The 20,689-nt window shown below is 34.4% G+C and overlaps 1 protein-coding gene across 2 annotated transcripts in view; it reads left to right on the top strand.

Annotated features, from left to right (window-relative positions):
• LOC121318325 (receptor-type tyrosine-protein phosphatase zeta-like) overlaps positions 1 to 13,291 on the top strand; it is a 64,808-nt gene extending 51,517 nt beyond the window's left edge. For both annotated transcript variants that reach the window (XM_041254852.1, XM_041254853.1), the window contains exons 15-31: positions 3,079 to 3,170; positions 4,229 to 4,314; positions 5,094 to 5,114; positions 5,287 to 5,383; positions 5,911 to 5,993; positions 6,206 to 6,340; positions 6,887 to 7,021; positions 7,184 to 7,347; positions 7,440 to 7,575; positions 8,626 to 8,772; positions 9,042 to 9,135; positions 9,414 to 9,487; positions 9,581 to 9,709; positions 10,409 to 10,555; positions 11,155 to 11,297; positions 11,572 to 11,707; positions 12,284 to 13,291. In XM_041254852.1, the coding sequence (XP_041110786.1) occupies positions 3,079 to 3,170; positions 4,229 to 4,314; positions 5,094 to 5,114; positions 5,287 to 5,383; positions 5,911 to 5,993; positions 6,206 to 6,340; positions 6,887 to 7,021; positions 7,184 to 7,347; positions 7,440 to 7,575; positions 8,626 to 8,772; positions 9,042 to 9,135; positions 9,414 to 9,487; positions 9,581 to 9,709; positions 10,409 to 10,555; positions 11,155 to 11,297; positions 11,572 to 11,707; positions 12,284 to 12,427 (1,963 nt within the window). In that variant the 3' untranslated portion in view covers positions 12,428 to 13,291. The remainder of the gene's footprint in view (positions 1 to 3,078; positions 3,171 to 4,228; positions 4,315 to 5,093; positions 5,115 to 5,286; positions 5,384 to 5,910; positions 5,994 to 6,205; positions 6,341 to 6,886; positions 7,022 to 7,183; positions 7,348 to 7,439; positions 7,576 to 8,625; positions 8,773 to 9,041; positions 9,136 to 9,413; positions 9,488 to 9,580; positions 9,710 to 10,408; positions 10,556 to 11,154; positions 11,298 to 11,571; positions 11,708 to 12,283) is intronic.
• The last annotated feature ends 7,398 nt before the right edge of the window (positions 13,292 to 20,689 follow it).

Here is a 20,689-nt window from a genome sequence, read left to right as displayed (position 1 = left end):
CATGTAACACATCATCTTGAAACTACATATTTGCGGTGTCCACTGGTCTGAACAAAAACGGGTTTCTTTAAATCACCAATAGGCCCTTCCCTGGGGTTTTGCATACAGAATGTGCGGTATTTGACCCCCCTCTCTGTAATAACAAAAAAAAAATTGCATTTCCTGCTTGTCATATATGTAAATATTTGTTGGTCTAGCATTTAAAAAAAGAAAGAAAAAAAGTGATATGCCGTTTTAGGGGAGGAACTGTTTGGCCCTGAAAGGGTTAATCTGCTCTTAGAGTGAAGCAAACAGGCAGGCAAGGTTGTGTACCAGATGATTAAGGCTTACTTATTAGAGCTTGATTTGTTCTCTCTATGGGAGATATAATCTGTTATTATGTTTTAAAAAATCTAATTTTCAGATTGGAAAGCTCCACTAACACATATGTTAAGGGTATAGCCAGCATGTTACTTGTACATTTTGGCAGATGTTAGATCAGCAAAATAAGTTGTCTACATTCATTTTGGCTAGTAATTAATAACCTTTTACATTTTGTATTTCATTTTTTAGTATTATCTTTTCATTGTTATAGTATTATACATATTTTTTAACGTTCAGGTCACGTGAAAAGAGTCAACAGCTGTCATGGTGAAATACATTGATAGAATGTCCATTCTTAAAATACAATTAAAACAATATATGATGTAAAAGGGTGTTTTAAACATAAAATGCAACAAAACTGTTATCTCAGAAATAGCACATCCGCTTATATTGAACAGAATCCAAAAGAGATGGTTAAAGCCTGCAAGCAATGTAACATTGTGGATGGCCTTCATATCCGATAACGTAGAAAACTGCTTCACAGTTTTAAATATTTCATCCACCAACATTACTTGTCATTAGACCAGGAGACTGATTCTTTCACATACATATTTTCTTCATATTGAGTTGCTGCATTGTTTTTGTAGAGAGGATTATCTGTAATCCCTGATGACAAATTGTATGTTATCATACAAAAGCTTTTTTTTTTTTTTGTTATGTGGCTGAAAGAGGTCTGAAATATTCATGCAGATCATTATGTCATACATTTTAGAGTCTTGTTTTGGTCTTGTAAGATGGATTTTGTGCTGCCGTTTTAGTAATCCTGGGCATGCTCGGTCCTTGTTCTTCTCAAATGACATTGTGTTAATTCACAGATGTACATTTGGTAACCCAGTCTTTTAATGATGAAGGCAAGATTAAATCTGGAACTAAATGTTCTGAGAGATCTTTGAATGTAACCCTTTCTGAGATTTTTTTATATATTTGAAAACACATGCATAGGTCTGTCATGATTTTTTTTTCTTGGAAAAAACTGGTTTGTTGGATTATACTTTGATCTTTTCATGATTTTATAGGAGCTGTCGCCTTTTTTGTTGGTTTTTATAATGGCTTGTGTTTTTTTTTTTTTTATTATGTAACAAATCATTTTGTTTCACAGATACATTTGACTTTTTTAAACATTCAAATCTGTTATCAACTAATAAAAAGTGGGAATAATTTTGTTCATTGAATATTGGTTATGCAATTGTATTTGATCAGTAACACTAAGAATAACATTTTTAAAAGGTTAATGTATTGAACTAGAACATAGATATAATGCACCAGTACATGGATTCCAGTCTTTAGTATTTACCAACATAGTAATATTTGTCTTGTTGTAATGTAACATACTGTAATCACTTAATAGTACAATTAGAATAAAGCATGGAAGAAAAATAATGATTCTATAAAACATGAATATTTTAGTTTGTTGTCTGTGACTTGCAGTTAAAGAATACACAACACTGCTTGACTGCAGAAAGATTATTTTGTATGATGAATTTTTCCATATAAATCCATGCCTTCCTTGTGGGAGTACAGGTGAATATGTTTTTGTTAAAATCAAGCATGCTGGTATAAAACACCTGGAGATGAATGACAATCACAGGGTGGACAGAAAGTAACACAACGTAGCAACTGTAATCATACTTACTATTGGAAGTGCACATGTTAAATGGTTGGTTAAAATGTATATTGTGAAGATATAATGCATTAAATATATGATGTAACAATGACTAAAATCAGGTAATGAAAAAATGAGGTTCCTACACAGTAATTACAGTAAGCTATTGCAGCTATTGTATGATAACCCCAGTGTAATGCTAGGGAAAAAAAAGTGATTGGAAGTTTTTTAAACAGCTTTTTTATTTTAAATGAAATTTTAAGACGGCTGCATAACTAAGACTACAGTCCATTAAATTGTTTTAGATATTTAAAATATTAAATACATCCAAACCAGGTACTGAGACAAGGTTATAAATTAGTCTGTCCACATGGAATTCAGTTAGAATCTGGATCAGGTCACAAGTGAAATGATGGTTTGATGCTGTGGACTGTACTCAACAGTCATCTTGCTAAAAATTATTGGTTAAATTAGTATCATTCAGCATTAAGACTATTTTTTTTTTTGCATTAACATAAAGCCAATAATTAATTGAAGATTCTTATTCAGGCCTTGAGTCGCTTTCCTGTGGAGACTAGCTGCCAAAAAAGCCAAAGCATCATAATTTAATCCCTTTTGCAAAAAAGTCCAAACAAGACCGTGAAATGTGGTAGCATCCGCAGGCTATACAAAATTGGACCAGTACTTTTATTTTGCTCAATATAATCGTGTGTATTTAGTTTGCCAGAGTATTTAAGCTGTCTGCTATACTGTAGGGCGAGGCTGTGCCTCATTTGATTCAAGCTACTTGTTCAAGCTAGTGTCAGCTTGGCAAAGGGAATCATTGATTGCACCTGAGAATCTGTATTTAGGATGTCTGATATTTGTTCTTTCTTTTGCTTCAAATACAGGTAACTACAGTTAAAACAAGACAACAAACAATGCAAAAGATAGCTTTGCTGCCTTAAATGAATTTAGCAAGTGGTTTTTTTTTTTTTTTTTTTTTTATATATTTAATACTGACTTGTTTATGTGATTATAACATTCTCATTATATATGTTATATAAGATTGCATTATTATACATGTATATCTTTTTAAAATGTTTTAAATATCGGTTATTTTCTTTTTGAAGAAAATGCTTTCAGACAGCTCATTTTTATCTAGAGGACAACACATCACCTCGCGTGATAACAACACCATCAACACCAATCCTTCCCAATTCAGGTAATGAAATCGTTTTTTCATCAAATATGCTTTTTTTTTGTCAGCAAGCGAAGAGGTTTGACAGGTCATTTTCATTACAGCATATAATATCATAAGTCAGTTTTGGCACACTTTATATTAACTTGGCACAACTGGCAGTAATTAATAATTCATTAGGTAATTACTGTACATTAACCTAATATAGTAAAACTCAGTTTCCATAACCACAAGTTCCTAGTGGTTCTTGTGTGAATGTATCTAAAATATTTTACTTATTAAGTTTTACCAATGTGTATGTTTGATGAAAGTATCTGTACTGTTGGAACTGATGTGCTACAGCATATGTTGTAGCTGTTTTTTTTACTACGCTTTCATAAGAAGTAATACATATAAACTTACCATTTCTCAGTTTGCTAAAAAGAAGGAAGAAAAAAAAAAAAACTTCCTGAGAAATAAACCAAACATGTTCCAGCATTTGGATTAACCCGATTATTCTTAATTTTCATTGTACAATTTAAATGATTCACCACAGTTCCGTTTTAATTATTCACATCTGTTATTGGAACAGATGGGTCATTTTATATATGGCGTTCCTCCTGCTAACTGCAGCCTAAAGATCTGTGAATGATAATAACTATATCAGATAAAGTTGTAGAAAATTTTAAATGCTGGATTTAACACTATATATGTATAACCTACTAATCTATGATCATAAACATACAATAATTATCATTCAATTCTGTGACCATTTGTATAAAAACCTTTTGTTGTTAGGATAAACTATCATGTTCCTTCACAAGAAATACAGTTATTTTTTCACTTAGCTAATATGAGAAAACAATGGCAAACACAGTGACTGAAAATAAACTGCCCTACATTATATGTAGTGGCATCCAAAATCCCAATAAAAATATAATTGTTACTAAAATATAGCATTATTTAATCTTCCTGCTTTAAAACTGTTGAGGAAAAAAGCACCAGATAATATAGTTCTTTATGACTAAAATTGCATTCACCAACCCATCACATATGGATAAAAAGTTTATATCTTAGTTAGTAACACCTTTTATTTTTTTCAGATGATGTTGAGGCAATCCCTGTGAAAAAGTTTCCAAAACACGTAGCAGACCTTCACAACACAAATAGATTTACTGAAGAATTTGGGGTATGTTATACACAGTCTTTCTTGTGTTTTATAATTTATGAAAAATAAAACTTCATAAATATTACAATGCAGCATGTTAATGGACTGGTCCTTATGACCTCTTCTGTGGTTTGGTACTGATTTCAGGGTGGTCTTGCATTCCTAGACAGCTCCAAATTACAAATTCCATTCGATTCACTGAGTGAGCTAGAGCAGGGTGGCTATAGTCACTCGGCCACTTTGCAGGGCTTGCTGTAGAGAAAAGAGATACCTGACTTCAGAGTAGATCAAATCTGAGCATAGGTTGTCTCCAAGGAGATGTGATACATATATAGGTCCTGGATTTGAATAAAAAGTCAATTTATGTGCTGTATTTTTCCAGACAAATACCACTCCCCCCTTCCTCCTTTATCTCTGAACACTCCTTTTGTAGAATACAATATTAGAAATCTACAGCTTCTTTTAAAACTGTTTGGTACTGTATTGTCTGGCTCAGCAGCATTTCATGTTAAATGGCTTTGATGCATGACATGTCAACTGGCCAATTGCACATTTTTCAAGCTTTCCATTATATCTACATACTTATTAGTGAAATGATGTCAATGTACAGTTGAATTGCATGGCATTTGAAATGCTGCAGTTATATTGCCTTGCTGCTTGTCATGGTAAACTCTGGTTACTGCATGATTAAAGGTGATCACCTTTTTTTTTTAATTACATTAAAACTACTGTTCATGCACTTGCTCAGTGTCTGTCATTGAATTTCATTGCTGTGCTTTTTGCATTCACTCCCACATTAGATTTTGAAAGAGTTGTATGAGGTAAGACACCCTTTCTTACTGTTTCCAGATCTGTAGTAAAAGTTCATAGGATTACATATATGTAGTATATTTTGTTTCTGTGATCATTTTTGCATGCTTATTGCATTGAGGAGTGTTGTTCTTCTAGGGTGATTTTAATGATTGTTCTGATACATATGTATTTCTTTTACAGGAAATTCAGAATTGTACTGTTGATTTAGGTATCACATCAGACAACTCCAACCATCCCGATAATAAGAACAAGAATCGATACATTAACATTGTAGCATGTATGTATGCAATATATTATTTTTAATTGATGCTAGATTTGTTACTTGTATACTGATAGAATTGTACAGAAATCTCAGATCTGATCATTTCAATATGGGCTAACAGGGCAGCAACTCTTGTTCATACATAAAAAAAAAAAAACATTTGTTAAATACACATCACACGCAGGACAATTGATAATGAACTGCAGCAATGCCCTCTGAACAGCTGTTTAAAAGGAGCATTGTTGTTCGAAGCTTCTAGACCCTACCATTTCAATGTCATTATATTCACTACAGAGATGTTTTCAATAGCTGACATTGTATTTTATGTATCTCCGAGGATAGGATCTTAAGAAAAGCAGACTATGAATCTGTGTGTGGGTATTGGAATTTAGCGTGTTAGAATGTACTGCATTATAGGTTTGTCACATGAATAGTTTGACCTTAAGGAAATGTCACAGTTACTATAACAGTCTTTTTTTCTGATATACTCATGAAATGCTTTTACCTTGACTTAGAATGTTTTCTTCCTCCTTTTATTTCAGATGATCACAGTAGAGTAAAACTTGCACCCCTTCTTGAAAAAGATGGAAGCCACAGTGATTACATTAATGCAAACTATGTTGATGTAGGTAAACGTTAAAACACATTTTGAATGATTGTACTTCCTGAGTACAATTGTTGTCCTTGTGGGGTAGGGTGCCTCTTATCATTTCGCACAGTTTGAACATCCAAAACCAAACAGCACGTAATGACATACCTTATAAGGATAACAGACACCTTACACACAATGTATTGCCTTCTGTTTGAGTAGCCTTCTCATTCCTTACATTTCAATAGGGATTCAACAGACAAAAAGCCTATATTGCAGCCCAAGGGCCTCTGAAATCAACAGCTGAAGATTTCTGGAGAATGATCTGGGAACATAACGTTGGAGTTATTGTTATGATCACAAACCTAGTTGAGAAAGGAAGGGTATGTATTTTCCACTTGCTATTTCATTGTGTTTAGGTCTTTATGACAACATAGCTATATTTGTATATATTTTTTAAAATTACCAGCCACCTTGTACATAACCCTCTGGGAACAGCATGAAAAAGTGAGTTCTTTGTTTCATTGTCTGCAATACTATGACTTAATTTCAGATGAAAGTGTGATTGTCTGTCAGAATCTTTCATGAGGGCAGGTTAAGAGACATTGCAATTGAACTCACTGATCCGGTCACCCTATAACATATTTTTATTTGACAGATTTTTAAACAGTAAAGGTCCTTCTTCATACTTAAGGCACTCATAATGCTTCCAGGTGAAATGTATTCTAAGCCTGTACAAGGCATCCATGCAGAACATCCACCTGCTCCCCTCAGTAAAGTCAGGTTTTGGGTGAGCACAGTAAAAAATCTGTATTATTAACAGTTTTGACTTTCCACAGTTGCCTTATTTTTATATGCTTTATTTGCCTTGTGCATGCAGTTTACTTTCATGGATACCCAATGTTTTTTTTGTTTTTTTTGTACTGTAGAGAAAATGTGACCAGTACTGGCCTTTAGAAAACAATGAAGAGTATGGCTGTTTTCTTGTGTCAGTGAAGAGTACTAAAGCCATGGCCTATTACACTCAGCGACACTTCACTGTGAGGAACACCAAAATAAAAAAGGTTAATAAAAAATATTTGTTGAATATAAACATAATAGATTTTCTGGTTTTCTAGGAAAGCAACTGAACTGCTGTTATTCACTGTGAATGGTAATGGTTGACATCTAAACATTGTCCATTTGTACTACTCAAGGGTAACATTGTAACATGTTGTTCATCTCAGGGATCCCAGAAAGGGAGGCATATTGAACGTACAGTTATCCAGTATCACTACACACAGTGGCCTGACATGGGAGTTCCTGAGTACACACTTCCTGTTCTGACCTTTGTGCAAAAGTCTTCAGCAGCCAGAACCACAGAAATGGGCCCAGTTGTAGTTCATTGCAGGTATGCTCTAATGTAATATGGAGTGTTTTAAATGGTACTGTCGTTAAGCAGCATGGACTGTACACTGAAAATGCTGTTTCTGTATTTTGCAGCGCTGGGGTTGGGAGGACAGGTACTTTCATTGTGCTGGACAGCATGTTACAGCAGATCAAAAACCAGGGCTCTGTAAACATACTTGGGTTCCTGAAACATATACGAACTCAGAGAAACTACTTGGTGCAAACAGAGGTAAGAAAACACTCTACTGATCCTATCATTAAATGATGTGATCTTGTATTGATTGCTTGGTGATGCAGGGACTCAGTAATACGCTCCCGTTGTTGGAGGCTTCTGTCCACAATACAACTGTCTTCTGCTTACAATTCTGGAAATGGTCAAGGGAACAGAAATTGCTATAAGAGTCAGTATACGAGTGCAGTCAGGGCTTTCAAGTCATGCACTGCAGGACCAATCGGAAAACTAAGAATGTTGCGATAATACTAGAATAGAAAATGCGTCTTTCTGTCATTGCAGAATTTGTTTTTTTGTGTGTTCATTGCGTGGACTGCTCCATTCTTTGTGCTATGTTCGAGTCATGCTGCGTTAGCTCTAAAACAGTACCAGGCTCTCTGAGTGACGTCACAGCCACACGCGCGTAGTGGTGCTCAAGTCATGCTGTATTCAAGTGGCGTGACATTCTGCAACTGCGCACTATCGTTAGCTCATACTGATTTAATTTTGTTTACACCTTTACAGCGTCCCATAATGCATTGCGCACCAACCAAAGGCAGGCAGGCTAGCCTTTTCACTGGTCCTAGTGCTACCTCGTGGTATACAAATTTATTACTGAGAAAACTACATAAATAATCAATGGCATATTTTCTCAAATTAATAAATCGACACACAGGTAGTAAAATTCGACCCGGGTCTTGTCGGGTAATTTAAAACCTGACAGGTACCCAGTTTTCAGGTACCAGTGCCGACCTCTATCTAATGTTAAATTCATATATTCTCGCTGCATGACCTACTGGGAAACCCACTCCACGCCACTGCAATATACAGAACAACCATTAAATATACCTAAATTATAGTCCGTGTGTAGTCTCTAAACCTTTTTGTAAGGTTACTAAAAAAAAAAAAAACTGTTTTAAAGGATGTTATTTCTATACCAACATAAACGAACTATTTACAGTGTGCTGACACCAAGTAAAATCCATTTATTTCATAACAGTAGCATAACATTTTTTTTCCACACCGCATCTGTGCCTCATTCAAAATACATATTTTCTTTTAAAACAGGAGCAGTATGTTTTCATTCATGACACTCTTGTGGAGGCCATCCTTAGTAAGGAAACCGAGGTTGCTGCCAGTCACATTCATTCCTATGTTAATACCCTCTTGACCCCAGGGCCATCAGGAAAAACCCGTCTGGAGAAGCAGTTCAAGGTAATATCTGTCTCTATATAATGTCAGCCCTCATATTAAATGCGCAATGACATATTTAATATCAAACATTCTATTTCTTCTATATTTTTGGCATACTTTTGGTTGATTTATACTAAATATATACACTGTTGATGTATTCACAGACATTTATTTTTTTTTTTTTTAAAGTGCATGCCTAATTTGGTCAAATTCTCCATGATTTTAAACATTTCGATATTAAATGAGTGAGAATAATAAAGACATTTTAATTCATCTTTGTTGTGTTGCAGTTTTTAAGCCAGCCCAATGCAAAACAGTGTGACTATTCGACTGCACTGAAGCAATGCAACAGGGACAAGAACAGGAGTGCATCTCTTATCCCCGGTAAGTTGTGAAAGATGTTGTCTTGGATAATTGCATTAATCCGTAAAAAAAATCACTTCATAAGTGTCAAGCACACTCCAGTCTGTGTGTGTAATAGTATATTGTCACTTACATCATTATTTTAAATGTTTAATACTGTAAGTTTATGTTTTCCATATCATTTATGTAAGTTTTAAATGATATCTGATTTGTGAGTTTAAACGATCATATAATGTTGTCTATATTTGTGTATGGAAAAATAATACCATTTATTTAGTATTTATTTATTTATTTTTAAGTGGAGCGATCCAGAGTTATCCTACCCTCGGAATCAGGTGAAGGTACAGATTACATCAATGCCTCCTATATTATGGTAAGTATTCTGCTAATGAGAATATAGTTAACATACAGTGCATTCAAAATCAGATTTTTAAATACCCCATCATCTCTTCCTTCTTGTGTTCAGGGCTACCATCAGAGCAGTGAGTTCATTATAACTCAGCAGCCACTTTCAAATACCACCAAGGATTTCTGGAGAATGATATGGGACCACAATGCACAGATAATTGTCATGCTTCCGGATAACCAGAGTCTGGTGAGATTCTGTTCTTATAACGCTTATAACACTTAAAAACATTGTAATCCAAAGGAGAAAGTAGTAGGGGAGATTTGTAGAAATATCTTGAATGAGAAAATAAACAACATATCTTTGTGTTTCTTTTTTATTCTATACTTTTAAGACAGCCTTACTTTTTTTTTTTTTTTTACCAAATCGTTCGTGACATGTACATCTATGGCAAAAAGTTTTGTATCACCTGGACATTTAGGATTGAGGCATAAAATAAATAAATAAATACAATAAATAAAAAAATAAAAACTTTAAAAACAAAATGTTCTGATCTTTTATTTAACATCATGTAATCACAAAAGTATTCCAAAAGCCATACTAGTAGTACAGTATTTCATGTTATATTTTGAAATGTCATATTTTTCAATTGTCAGTCTTTCATTAACTACATGGAAAACTACAAAGCGGTATGTAATTCAATATGTTAACGTAACATTATTTTGCAGGAATTATTTGACTTTATGAAGCACATTATGTTAATTATATAGGATGATACAAAACATTTGGCCATAGCTGTACACACTTTCTAGAACAGGGTTTCAGAGTTTCTTTAACTGAGATTCAACGGCACCCATTCTGAATACACCCCTTTTGAGAGTCTGAAAGCAAAGTAAAACAGGTTTTAAACTAATATTGTTAGCAACATGTCATTGCTGGTGTTTCTAGGCAGAAGGCGAGTGTGTTTATTGGCCAAGCAAAGAAGAACCAATGAGCTGTGAAACATTCACAGTTACTCTGATTGGTGAAGATCATGTTTGTCTCTCAAATGAGGAGAAGCTTGTTGTCCAGGATTTTATCCTGGAGGCCACACAGGTAAGACAAAGGAAATGTACTGACTTAAATTTGTGTTACATTCTCAAGAGAATTATACAGTATGGCAATTCTTAATCAGCTTTATGGTTCCAATTTCATTTTTGAAGTTTGAAGTTTTATGAATCTAATTGGACAATGACATTCTTTTGTTGTGTAGCTATTAGCTATTAATGTTTTTTTTTTTTTTAATTATTATTATTATTTGTTGATTAGTTTTAAATGTTATAAAATTAAAAACAAAGAGTTTTATTTTTTTTAATGAACAAACCTATGGGAATTATCACTAAAATATATGCATTGACAAAGTTATAGTGAGTTATAGCTCTGTAATATATTCAATTTTTAATTGGTGCTAAACTGTTCAATTTAAAATAAAATCTACATCTAAATTGAAGCAGAAAGCGTGAAAACATGAAACATTAAACAATTAATATGAATCATTACAAGACACATCTGTTTATATTAGAAACGCTGTCACAATGCCATCTGGGTTTGCAGAGGTAGAGGTGTGATAAGAAAACAGTCCCACAGGCTTGATTACACATACATTTTATCCTGAAATCCTTGACAAAGAAGTCACTTCAGATATTCCTTTACAGGATGACTACGTACTTGAAGTAAGACAGTACCAGTCTCCAAAATGGCCAAATCCTGACAGCCCAATGAGCAAAACCTTTGAGCTGATTAACCTAATCAAAGAGGAAGCGGTAACACGAGATGGACCAATGATTGTGCACGACGGGTAAGTTTTTGCTCAATTATTATTCACTTTTAATTCAAAGCCACACAGCAGACAGTTAAAACTATAACTTTCCAAAACACATTTAACACCACAATGATACAGTAAATTAAGAATAGTGGCTTAAATTTTGAAAAAAAAGAAATAAATAAATGCATTTCTTAGTCTGGTCTTTTTTTTTTTTTTTTTTTTTTAGCTTACTCAGATTTGATGTTGTAGTTTTAAATTAGCTGCCTCAAAAATGTGCTTGTTTTTGTGCAATCCCTTTCATTAATAGATATGGGGGAATAACGGCAGGAACATTCTGTGCATTGACCACACTTGTGCATCAGCTGGAGAATGAAAACTCTGTGGATGTCTATCAAGTGGCAAAGATGATCAACCTAATGAGGCCTGGTGTCTTCACAGATATTGTAAGTAACTTGAAACACAATTACACTTAATTACACAATTAGTGTACAATCTAATGATACATGTACAGTAAATGTACATGTGGATTCAATTAAAAATAATTGTTTATTTATACATTTTAATTACTAGTTGTAAATTGATATTATTCTGTAGTTTCAGAAGTTAAACCTCACTAAAATAGTTTTAAAGTGTAATATGACATTAATTAATATGTTTAAGGTGTTAATATAGGGTGGTGTGGTGGTTAGCACTGCTGCCTCACAGTGCCAGGGTCCTGGGTTCAATTCCGGCCTAGGTTCTCCATGTGCCTCTGTGGGTTTTCTCCGGCTACTCGAGTTTCCTCCTGCAGTCCAAGGACATGCTGTTCAGGTCAATTGGTCATTATAAAGTGCCCTGTGTGTGGTGCCCTGCAATGGACTGGCATCCTGTCCAGGCTGTAGTCCTGCCTTGAGCCCTGTGCCTGCCGGGTTAGGCTCTGGCTCACACTGACCCTGTAGATTAAGCGGTTAATGATAATGTATGTATCGATGGAAGATTTTAATATATTTAAGCTACAAAGAAATGCTTTTCTTTTGCAGGACCAGTACCAATTTCTCTACAATGCTATACTTAGTCTTGTGAACACAAGGGAAGATGAGAAAGCTATATTGTCGGCTGATAACAACGGCACCATTCTGGGCGATGGAAGTAATACAGCTGAAAGTTTGGAATCCTTGGTGTAAATCCTATTACAATGAAAACTCTGTAGGAATTTACAGCTTTTGAAAGATATTGCTATGCCTTTTTGTGAATCCCTCTAAATTCTATCTTTAAATGCTATGACACTGTTGCTGGATGTAATGTGTGCCTTTATATAATTCATGTTGTACTTTTATTTGATTTGATATAGTTTGGACTAATTCACATGCTAGACTTGTATTTAAAAGATACAAAGTTTGATTTCAGTCAGGCTCAGTATTAGTTTACATGCCCTTCACCAAACTTTTTTTTCTAAGTTTTCAGATTTCTTATTTATTGGCAGTGAGTTAAATATAAGGCATAAAGAAAGAAAAAATGTCCTTCTTAAATAGTATATTTTTTGTAGCAACCATGAAATTTGACAGAATTGTGTTGTCCATATAGATCATGTAAATAAAATTATTCTTAATAGTGTTTAATGTTTGAATTAGATGTGCTCAATAACATTCTAATATGTAATGTAAATAGTATTATAGTGAACAAGTCTATGGGCCAAATTCTATTTATACTTCTAGATTTTTTATATTTTACTACAGTCAGTTTTCTAGTAGTTTTGACATGTATGGCTACATTGTTCTAATAATTTAGTTTACAGATTGTTAATGTTTAATATATCTGATATTAGAGTGTTCTGTTTTTTGTTATACAGTATAAACATACATTTGCAGCATGAACTATTAACAATTTTAGCTGTGCATTAGAAATGTGTCGGTTCTAGATATAGTGTTTTATGCTACATGCAAGTTTTATGTACTACTTTTTTTCTGGTGATTTTTTTTTCTTTTGCCCCTATAAGTCACTGTTTTGCATTATGGTAATCACACAATAAATATGGGAATTTTAATTCATTGATAATATAATTCAAGAGTGTGGTGTTTTAATGACAATATTGAACACATATTGTAGTTTAAAAAAATATTTAAAATCTTATACTTGACAGCATAATAAAATACCATACTACTGTATAAGCCCTGTTAATTACCCCTTTACCTCCATCAGTTGCTATTATGGCTGAAATGTAACATTCAACAATGAAGAATTAAACATATCAAGCTGGATAACACAGTTTTGTATTCTGACAGCTTTTTGCTCAAATGAGTTATCTTGCTACTACCCATATTTCTACAAGGTTGAACAAAAGAAATTCAAACAGCGGCTATTTATAAAGACAACTGCGCACAACAAAATGAGACTAAAAGACAGCAAGGGAGGAAATGTGGTTAGTCACAAAGTGCTGTCAGAAATGTAATTAACCTAATATCCTAGAAGATGTACTGCATAGAATATGCATAAACCAAAAATAAACTATATTCTATGTAACTCAAAAAACACAGGGTTTGTGAAATATTGCCACACACCAGTCCTGTCAGAACATATTGTTCTGCAGTATGTGTTGGGTCATCAAAAGCTGCCAGGAAAAAATGAGTACAAGGGTCCAATGACAAGATAATGTATGTCCTCTTCACAAGTCTCGATGCCTTTAAAAAGGGATCATCCAAATTAAAGACTACAAAGTCCTTTAAAACTGAGGTAACCTAAATAAAAAGGACTCACAAGATTTCAAGTAAGGATTTAAATATTGTTGTATTGCTTATCCAACTGTGCCTATTTGTCTGTTGGATTATCAAGATTACCTTTTTCATGGCTACAGATTGGCTATTTTTTTTAAGAAAGAGTATATACTGAAGAATATATTGTTGTAAGAAGCAGGTCTTACAAAGATGGCGGATTATGTTGTTTAGACACAGAAATGCCTTAAAATATCAAATAATCCCCAAAGGAAAGGGTTATTCTAATTAATTTTCACATTATAATCCAGTCGCAGACTTCCAAGATACTGTTCATTTTTGTTTTCTTCAAAAAATGGGTCAAGTGCCCAGACAATCTCTTAACAAATATAATGATATCTGCTCCTTTGGCATTAACTGCATCTTGGGGTGGGGTGGGGAGCAAAAAAATGAATACATAAATAAAATTAGGAACAAAATTAATCAACCGTATTTTATTTAATTATATGGCACCTCTATAGAGCCAAACATCTAAACTATCTCCCCACACTTAGAGCTTTTGATATTAATGAGTCAGTCTAGCGTTAGGAATACAATATAAAACCAAGTATTTTACACCGCTAATTAGCTAAAAAGACGTGTGTAATAAACCATGTGCTGTATTTACAAGTCACATTTCCAATTCTGAAATACCCAGTTTAGTTAAAAAATAAATCTTTATCTCTTGGTACTGGTCCCTTACAGAGTTTTGATTAATTGCCATAAGGCTCAGCAGCATATATGACATTGTCATTCTTGGGCATGTATTCCATTACATACTCTGTAACAGCTCTACCAGCTGGCCTGTTAATAACATGTGGATTAAAAAAATTACAGCATATGTAGGTATGAATATAAGAATGTAACCTGACCAAGATTCAAAAGAAGCATTTTTTGGAACAGTGTACAAACCTGTTCTAGATATATAACACTACAAACCCTTTTCTTAATTTGAGTAAAAACAATAAAAAGATTTATATCACTGTACTGCATTAAATATTTAACCATTAAAAAGAGTTTTACATTATCTGAATAAAACTCAGGATTCTGCCCAGCTGGGCTACCTTGTAATGAACCTCTGAATGGACAAAGCAAGTTACAGTAATTAATGCAGCTTTATCGTTTATTTTCTGAAATTATTCTGTAAATATATGTTTATGTGCAATATATTTATTTATATTTTATCAGTCCTTTTAAAAAAAAAATGGGCATAAAAATAATTGCAATATTTATTCAGCACAGAGTTTGAAAATGAATAGTGATGTTTAAAATTGATGTGGAGTGGAAATGCATCAGTATTGTGCTCTTTCTCTGGGGCCATTGATTAAGGTAGATAGAATAATGGTTCACTTTTGGTATTTAATGAGGCTAACCATCCCAGTCTTAAAAACTCCCATGTGCTCTCACTAAAATCTTTTTTTTATGTTTTATTTAAACATTTTTCGAACACATCTGATTATTCCTTCCATCAATAGCTAATGAAAACAAAAGCACTGAAACCAGGAAGTGAATTAAAATGTTTTGTGCACTAATTCTAAGAACATTGATCTATGCAGATTATTAAAATGTTTTGAACACTAATTCTAAGTACATTGATCTATGCAGATTATCTATACTTTCAAATTCACCCACCATAATACTGTACAAAACTAGGAAATATTAACCATTTACTTACAACCATAAATATAACTGCATTTGGGCCCTATAGACTGTAGAGGATAATTAATAACAATACTACCACTAAATGTTGTGGTAAAGGTACAGAAAGCCAGACAGAAGTCCTGTTGCCTAACAAAGAAGTAATGTAATCTCTTATAAAAAAAACTTTTTTTTGTTGTATACTATTGAGTGGCTGAATTGATGGTTATTATTGCATTTATATATAATGAGCACCCTTTGAAACCATCTAAAAATGTGGGAGCCAATTATCAGAAGAGAAATCTGGAAACAAAAATGCACCAGACCAAGACAGTCATGAAACTTACTCTAATCACAGTGAGGTTAGTGATAGCAAAAGTGATAACAAAGTTGCAGAAATTTTGGGACAGAGACAAACACAACCACAGCTGTGGCAAGTGCACTGCACATGTACAGAAGTGGCATATCTGTGTTGATTGCACAAACTAGACTCCAAGCTTGTTTTTTGGTTTTTTTTTTTTTTTTTTTTTTTTTTTTACATTTTAAACAGTTATATGTTCCAGCTTTTGAACATTGGAATAATCCACATTTCTAACAGTTTTATCTTTCCATCTTTTGAACAATCCACATTTTTGAAAGGTAATGCATCTACTGAAGAGTAAGTTCCTTGCTTTGAGCTTTTGAACATGTTAATAAACCATTACTTGATGTAGCCCTGTTGTGCATGATAATACTGAAAAAACAAAATAAAAAAGTGACGGAATAATAGTGTAGCAAACCAGCTATTGCAAGACCTGAGATGGAAATTACAATTGAATAGCCAACAGAGTAGAACTCGAAATAAAAGATGGGTAAACAGAAAACACTTGTATAAAATACAAACAAAGAAATCACAGACACTTCTCTACTGTTCCACAGTGTCGTAAGCTCCCACTGTAGCCCAAAAGTTGTCTCTGAGCTGTTAAAATTACACCTTTTTATACCCTAGCATTTGTATAAACTTGCAATATTTTAAACAATACAACCAATCATAACCCATTCCAACAATATCCCCAAGTCTCGTGCTGTAACAGGTGTCCTTCTCAGGTACCAAGCGGGCTGAAGAAATGGTGTCACAAACATAATCCTGAAAGAAAACAAACAATAACATTTGGACAGATAGGATATTTATAGTTACTTAAACTTATGTAATGATTTAACAGAATCTAAAAAGACGGTTGCGAAGAGGCCATAAACAGGCTTCAAAATGAATCCATGTTGAAGCAAAAAATAATAACTATGCTTATGGTATAAACAGAATATTGAATGACCATGCGTACTATATGGTTTTTATCCCCCTTAGGAAGATGTCCCAGTACCTGGAGTTGTTCTTTTGTAAATTAAATGCCTTAAAGTAGAGCCATTTAGCCAGGTTTGAATATGCAGTAAATTAAGCAGTCACCAAATCAACTGAAGACTGGTGGTTGTTCAAGACAGGTAGCTGCTTAACTCAAAACGTTTTATTTACTTTGTTTAAAAGATAGTAAGGCCTACCAATCAGACTTTCTGCCTGATATAAAATGCAAAACTTACCTACTGTTACCTGGGTACCTGCATCTCTAAAATGTACTGAATGACTGGCAGACATATATTCAGATCCCAGCAGCAACACTCGTTTTTTACCACTCATTTTTAAGATTTGAGCACGTTCCCTGGAAAAATGTCAAAACAATATCAGAATTAAGGTAAATCTAGAAAAAAAAAATAATTTAATAAAAGTTAAGTAGATACATGTTTTGGCTAGCTTTCTACAGTGTACTAATTAATAATTAATATGCTCTCCCAATTTGGAATGCACAATCGCTTTTCTCCTCACTGCAGTAATTCCCCATATAGCTCAGGAGACCTGAAGAATGAGTGGGCGTCCGATCCCACGACCAAGCCAGCTACTTTTTCACCCAGGAACTTGAGAGCAGATGTCAGCAAGCTACTGACCTCTGGAGGACAAAATGGAGAAACAGTCCCTGCTGGTTTTACCTCACTAACCCATGGGAGTGCCTGGGCCAATGTGATGTACCCTTCATAGTTCCCATTGAAGGCTGGCCTACTTCGTACAGCCAGGACATGAACCTACACTGTATGACTCACACTGCGCACCACACAGCTGTGTTTCTACCAGGTGAGCCACTCTGGGACCCCAAGAGCTGTATATGTTTAATCTGGCACCGACATCTAGGACATATGGCAAGCTTTAGAAGAAAGTACAAAAAGACTGCACTACATGGTGGCTACAAGTTCTAATTGCTCTAGTAAGGGTAATAGTAATGTGAATAATTTGGTCGAGTGCATAATATGTATTTTGTAATAGTGATAATGCTTAAATATGAATTAGAAAAATAAAATACAAATCGACAAACCTATGTGGCAATTCTAGACAGCTTTCAATGGATTTTTCAGATGGTACAGCTGGTCTTAACCACTGGTTTCTGAGCATCTCTCTGGTTTAGCAGGCGAGGAGTGTGTGGGTCCCAGTAAATTCCACTGATCAAACAAGTAGTGTAAGGGTCAATCTTTTATATTAATAAAACAAATAGATAATCAAAACAAAATAATTACACATTTCTCGACAATTGCATTACTGATTAAAAAATATGTCACTGAAGGCTGGAAAATAAATGTATGTCTTGAACTTGTTTTCACTGAACCAGCATCATTGTGTCTTGGTCCGGCACGTTGTAAACCAGCACTACCAGCTCTGACCTGTTGTCTTCCCAAAACAATATGATGATCATTTTATAAACCAGATATCAGCAGAGTCAATTGATTTCACTTGCCCATGTGTGGAATGTCTGGTGGCCATCCTCATGCAGAGATCTTTCAGAAGGACAGCTATACTATACATCAGCAGATTATTGCAAATACATTAGAACAAAACTGGCCTACATGTGGACTTAAATGCTGATAAATGAAACAACCCTAGTTGCCATTTCTAAAATAAATAAATAAATAAATACAAACTCACTTCAGAATAAGTTCCTTTACATAACGTTGAAAAGTGAAATTTAGTTGGTAAGCCTGTTAGATAATGCAATAAGGAATAACAAAACACACATACTAGGATATTAAACAGATTGGAAACTACATTAGGTAGATGGTATAAGTAACAAAACATGTTTGCGTAATTGTTATTCATAGACAGAAAATAGGTTTAAATACCTAACATCTCATTTTCCATCTATCCTGTATGTATCATTTTATTATCCCCATGTAATTGACAAGTTTGGAACTGCACTATAAACTCAGCATTATGGTATGTGACATATTTAAAAAACTAAATATTATCAACCTATTTATTAAGGGAAATTGGGTGTTATGTTTTAGACAAATAGAGGAACATCAGCCCAAACAGCAACAAAAAGAAATCATTATAGCAGAGCTAGAATATACATACTGCTAGAGCAACTATAAATTATTAAGTAAAATGTTATTTTATAAAATTAACAACCATGTCACTGCTGTTGGAAATAAAATGAGTGCTGCTCACGAAAGGAGGGCCATTACATTGGAGCAAATAAAAAAGCAGTTGACAGACTATAGCAGCTTGACCCAAAAAAACACCAGCAGTGGAGACATGTGTGTAAGAAAACAGACTGACCTCCCACCCCTGGAAAAACTGGAGAATAATGCCTTTATCTGAAACCATTTCAAAGATACTGTGCACACATCTTCTATTAAACGTCTGAGCCTATGCCCTCTCTCGCGGTTATTCTATCTACCACATCAATAAAATGATATTGGTCACAGAAGATATATTTGAACATGGGAAATGTAATAATAATAATAACATCTTTACATAGCTCCTTCCATAGTGGACCACCATCACAAAGGTAGGCTGTGAACTATATGCAGAGTCCTTTACAATAGCACATTGATTTAACATCTCATCTGCAGGATGGAGCACAAGGAGGTTATGTGACTTGGTCAGGGTCACACAGTAAGTCAATCAGTGGGATTTAAACTGGTGACCTTCTGGTTACAAGCCTTGGATTTTAACCACTGGACCACACTGCCTCCATGGAATTATAGCAAAACAAGAAAGAAAAAGAAAATGCACCTGACCGTGATTAAGGATTAAAACTAGGAGCAACGTAAAATATTAAGGTAGTGTGCAATTCATTTGAGACCCTGACATTTGCAATTGCCTCTTTAAAACTGTGGCTAGCGCATAGATGTTATGTCTTTATTGTGTAGTGCCTTTTAATCATTCAGCTTTTCCCCAAGGTTATCCATTTCATCTGTATCCACATAATCTTAATAAAGACATTTTAATAGTGCTTGTGCTTTTATTTGCTCCAGCCTTGCAGCTGTTTCTAATAGTTTTTATGTGTCTGGATATGGGGTACTCAATTTGAGTGCTCCTTTATTAATGATCTGCTGAATGACTTCAAGGCCTCAGTAGTAGCAGTGGTATTTAATAAGTTCATTAAACCTCTACTCACACAGACACCTTTACATTAAATTATTATTATTTTCTATCACAGGAGGTTGTGATAGGTGTGGGCATATACACAAACAGGAGTATAAGCAAAGAGGGTGAAAGATAAAGGCAATAGAAAATTAAAACAAAAACACTTTTTAAAACAAAGCTATAAAATAAAGGTGGCCAAACTAAACTTCCCCCAAGACTAATCCTACTCTATGGCACAGACGAGTGCCGGTTTTACACATGGCAACTCGGATTGCAATATTAGGGTATTTATTTCCTGACTGGTTTTTGTTTGCTCTCCTGAGCATAAAGGGCTACCTCTTTGAATGTTGTTTAGCTGGCTGTTTGTTTACCTCCCAGAGTAATCTTGCACCATTTTCTGTTGGACGCTCCTCAGGGATTCACAGTCAGCCAACCCTAGCCGAGCCCCCTGTTCAAGCAAATGACTGACAGAGCGGTTCCCCTGGAGCCTCCGAGCTGATCCTGCAGCTCATGCATCGAGAAGCCAATGACAAGCCAGCCCCTGTCACATACTCTCTCCCTCAGAATGACACCATTTCTACAACCCTGCGCCTTTGCAAGAGTAAAATTCAGCA

The sequence above is a fragment of the Polyodon spathula genome, chromosome 7, assembly GCF_017654505.1.
Source record: "Polyodon spathula isolate WHYD16114869_AA chromosome 7, ASM1765450v1, whole genome shotgun sequence".
NCBI classification, from domain to species: Eukaryota; Metazoa; Chordata; class Actinopteri; order Acipenseriformes; family Polyodontidae; genus Polyodon; species Polyodon spathula.
Note: the sequence above shows the minus strand (reverse complement) of the source record. Positions and strands in the feature narration are given on the sequence as shown.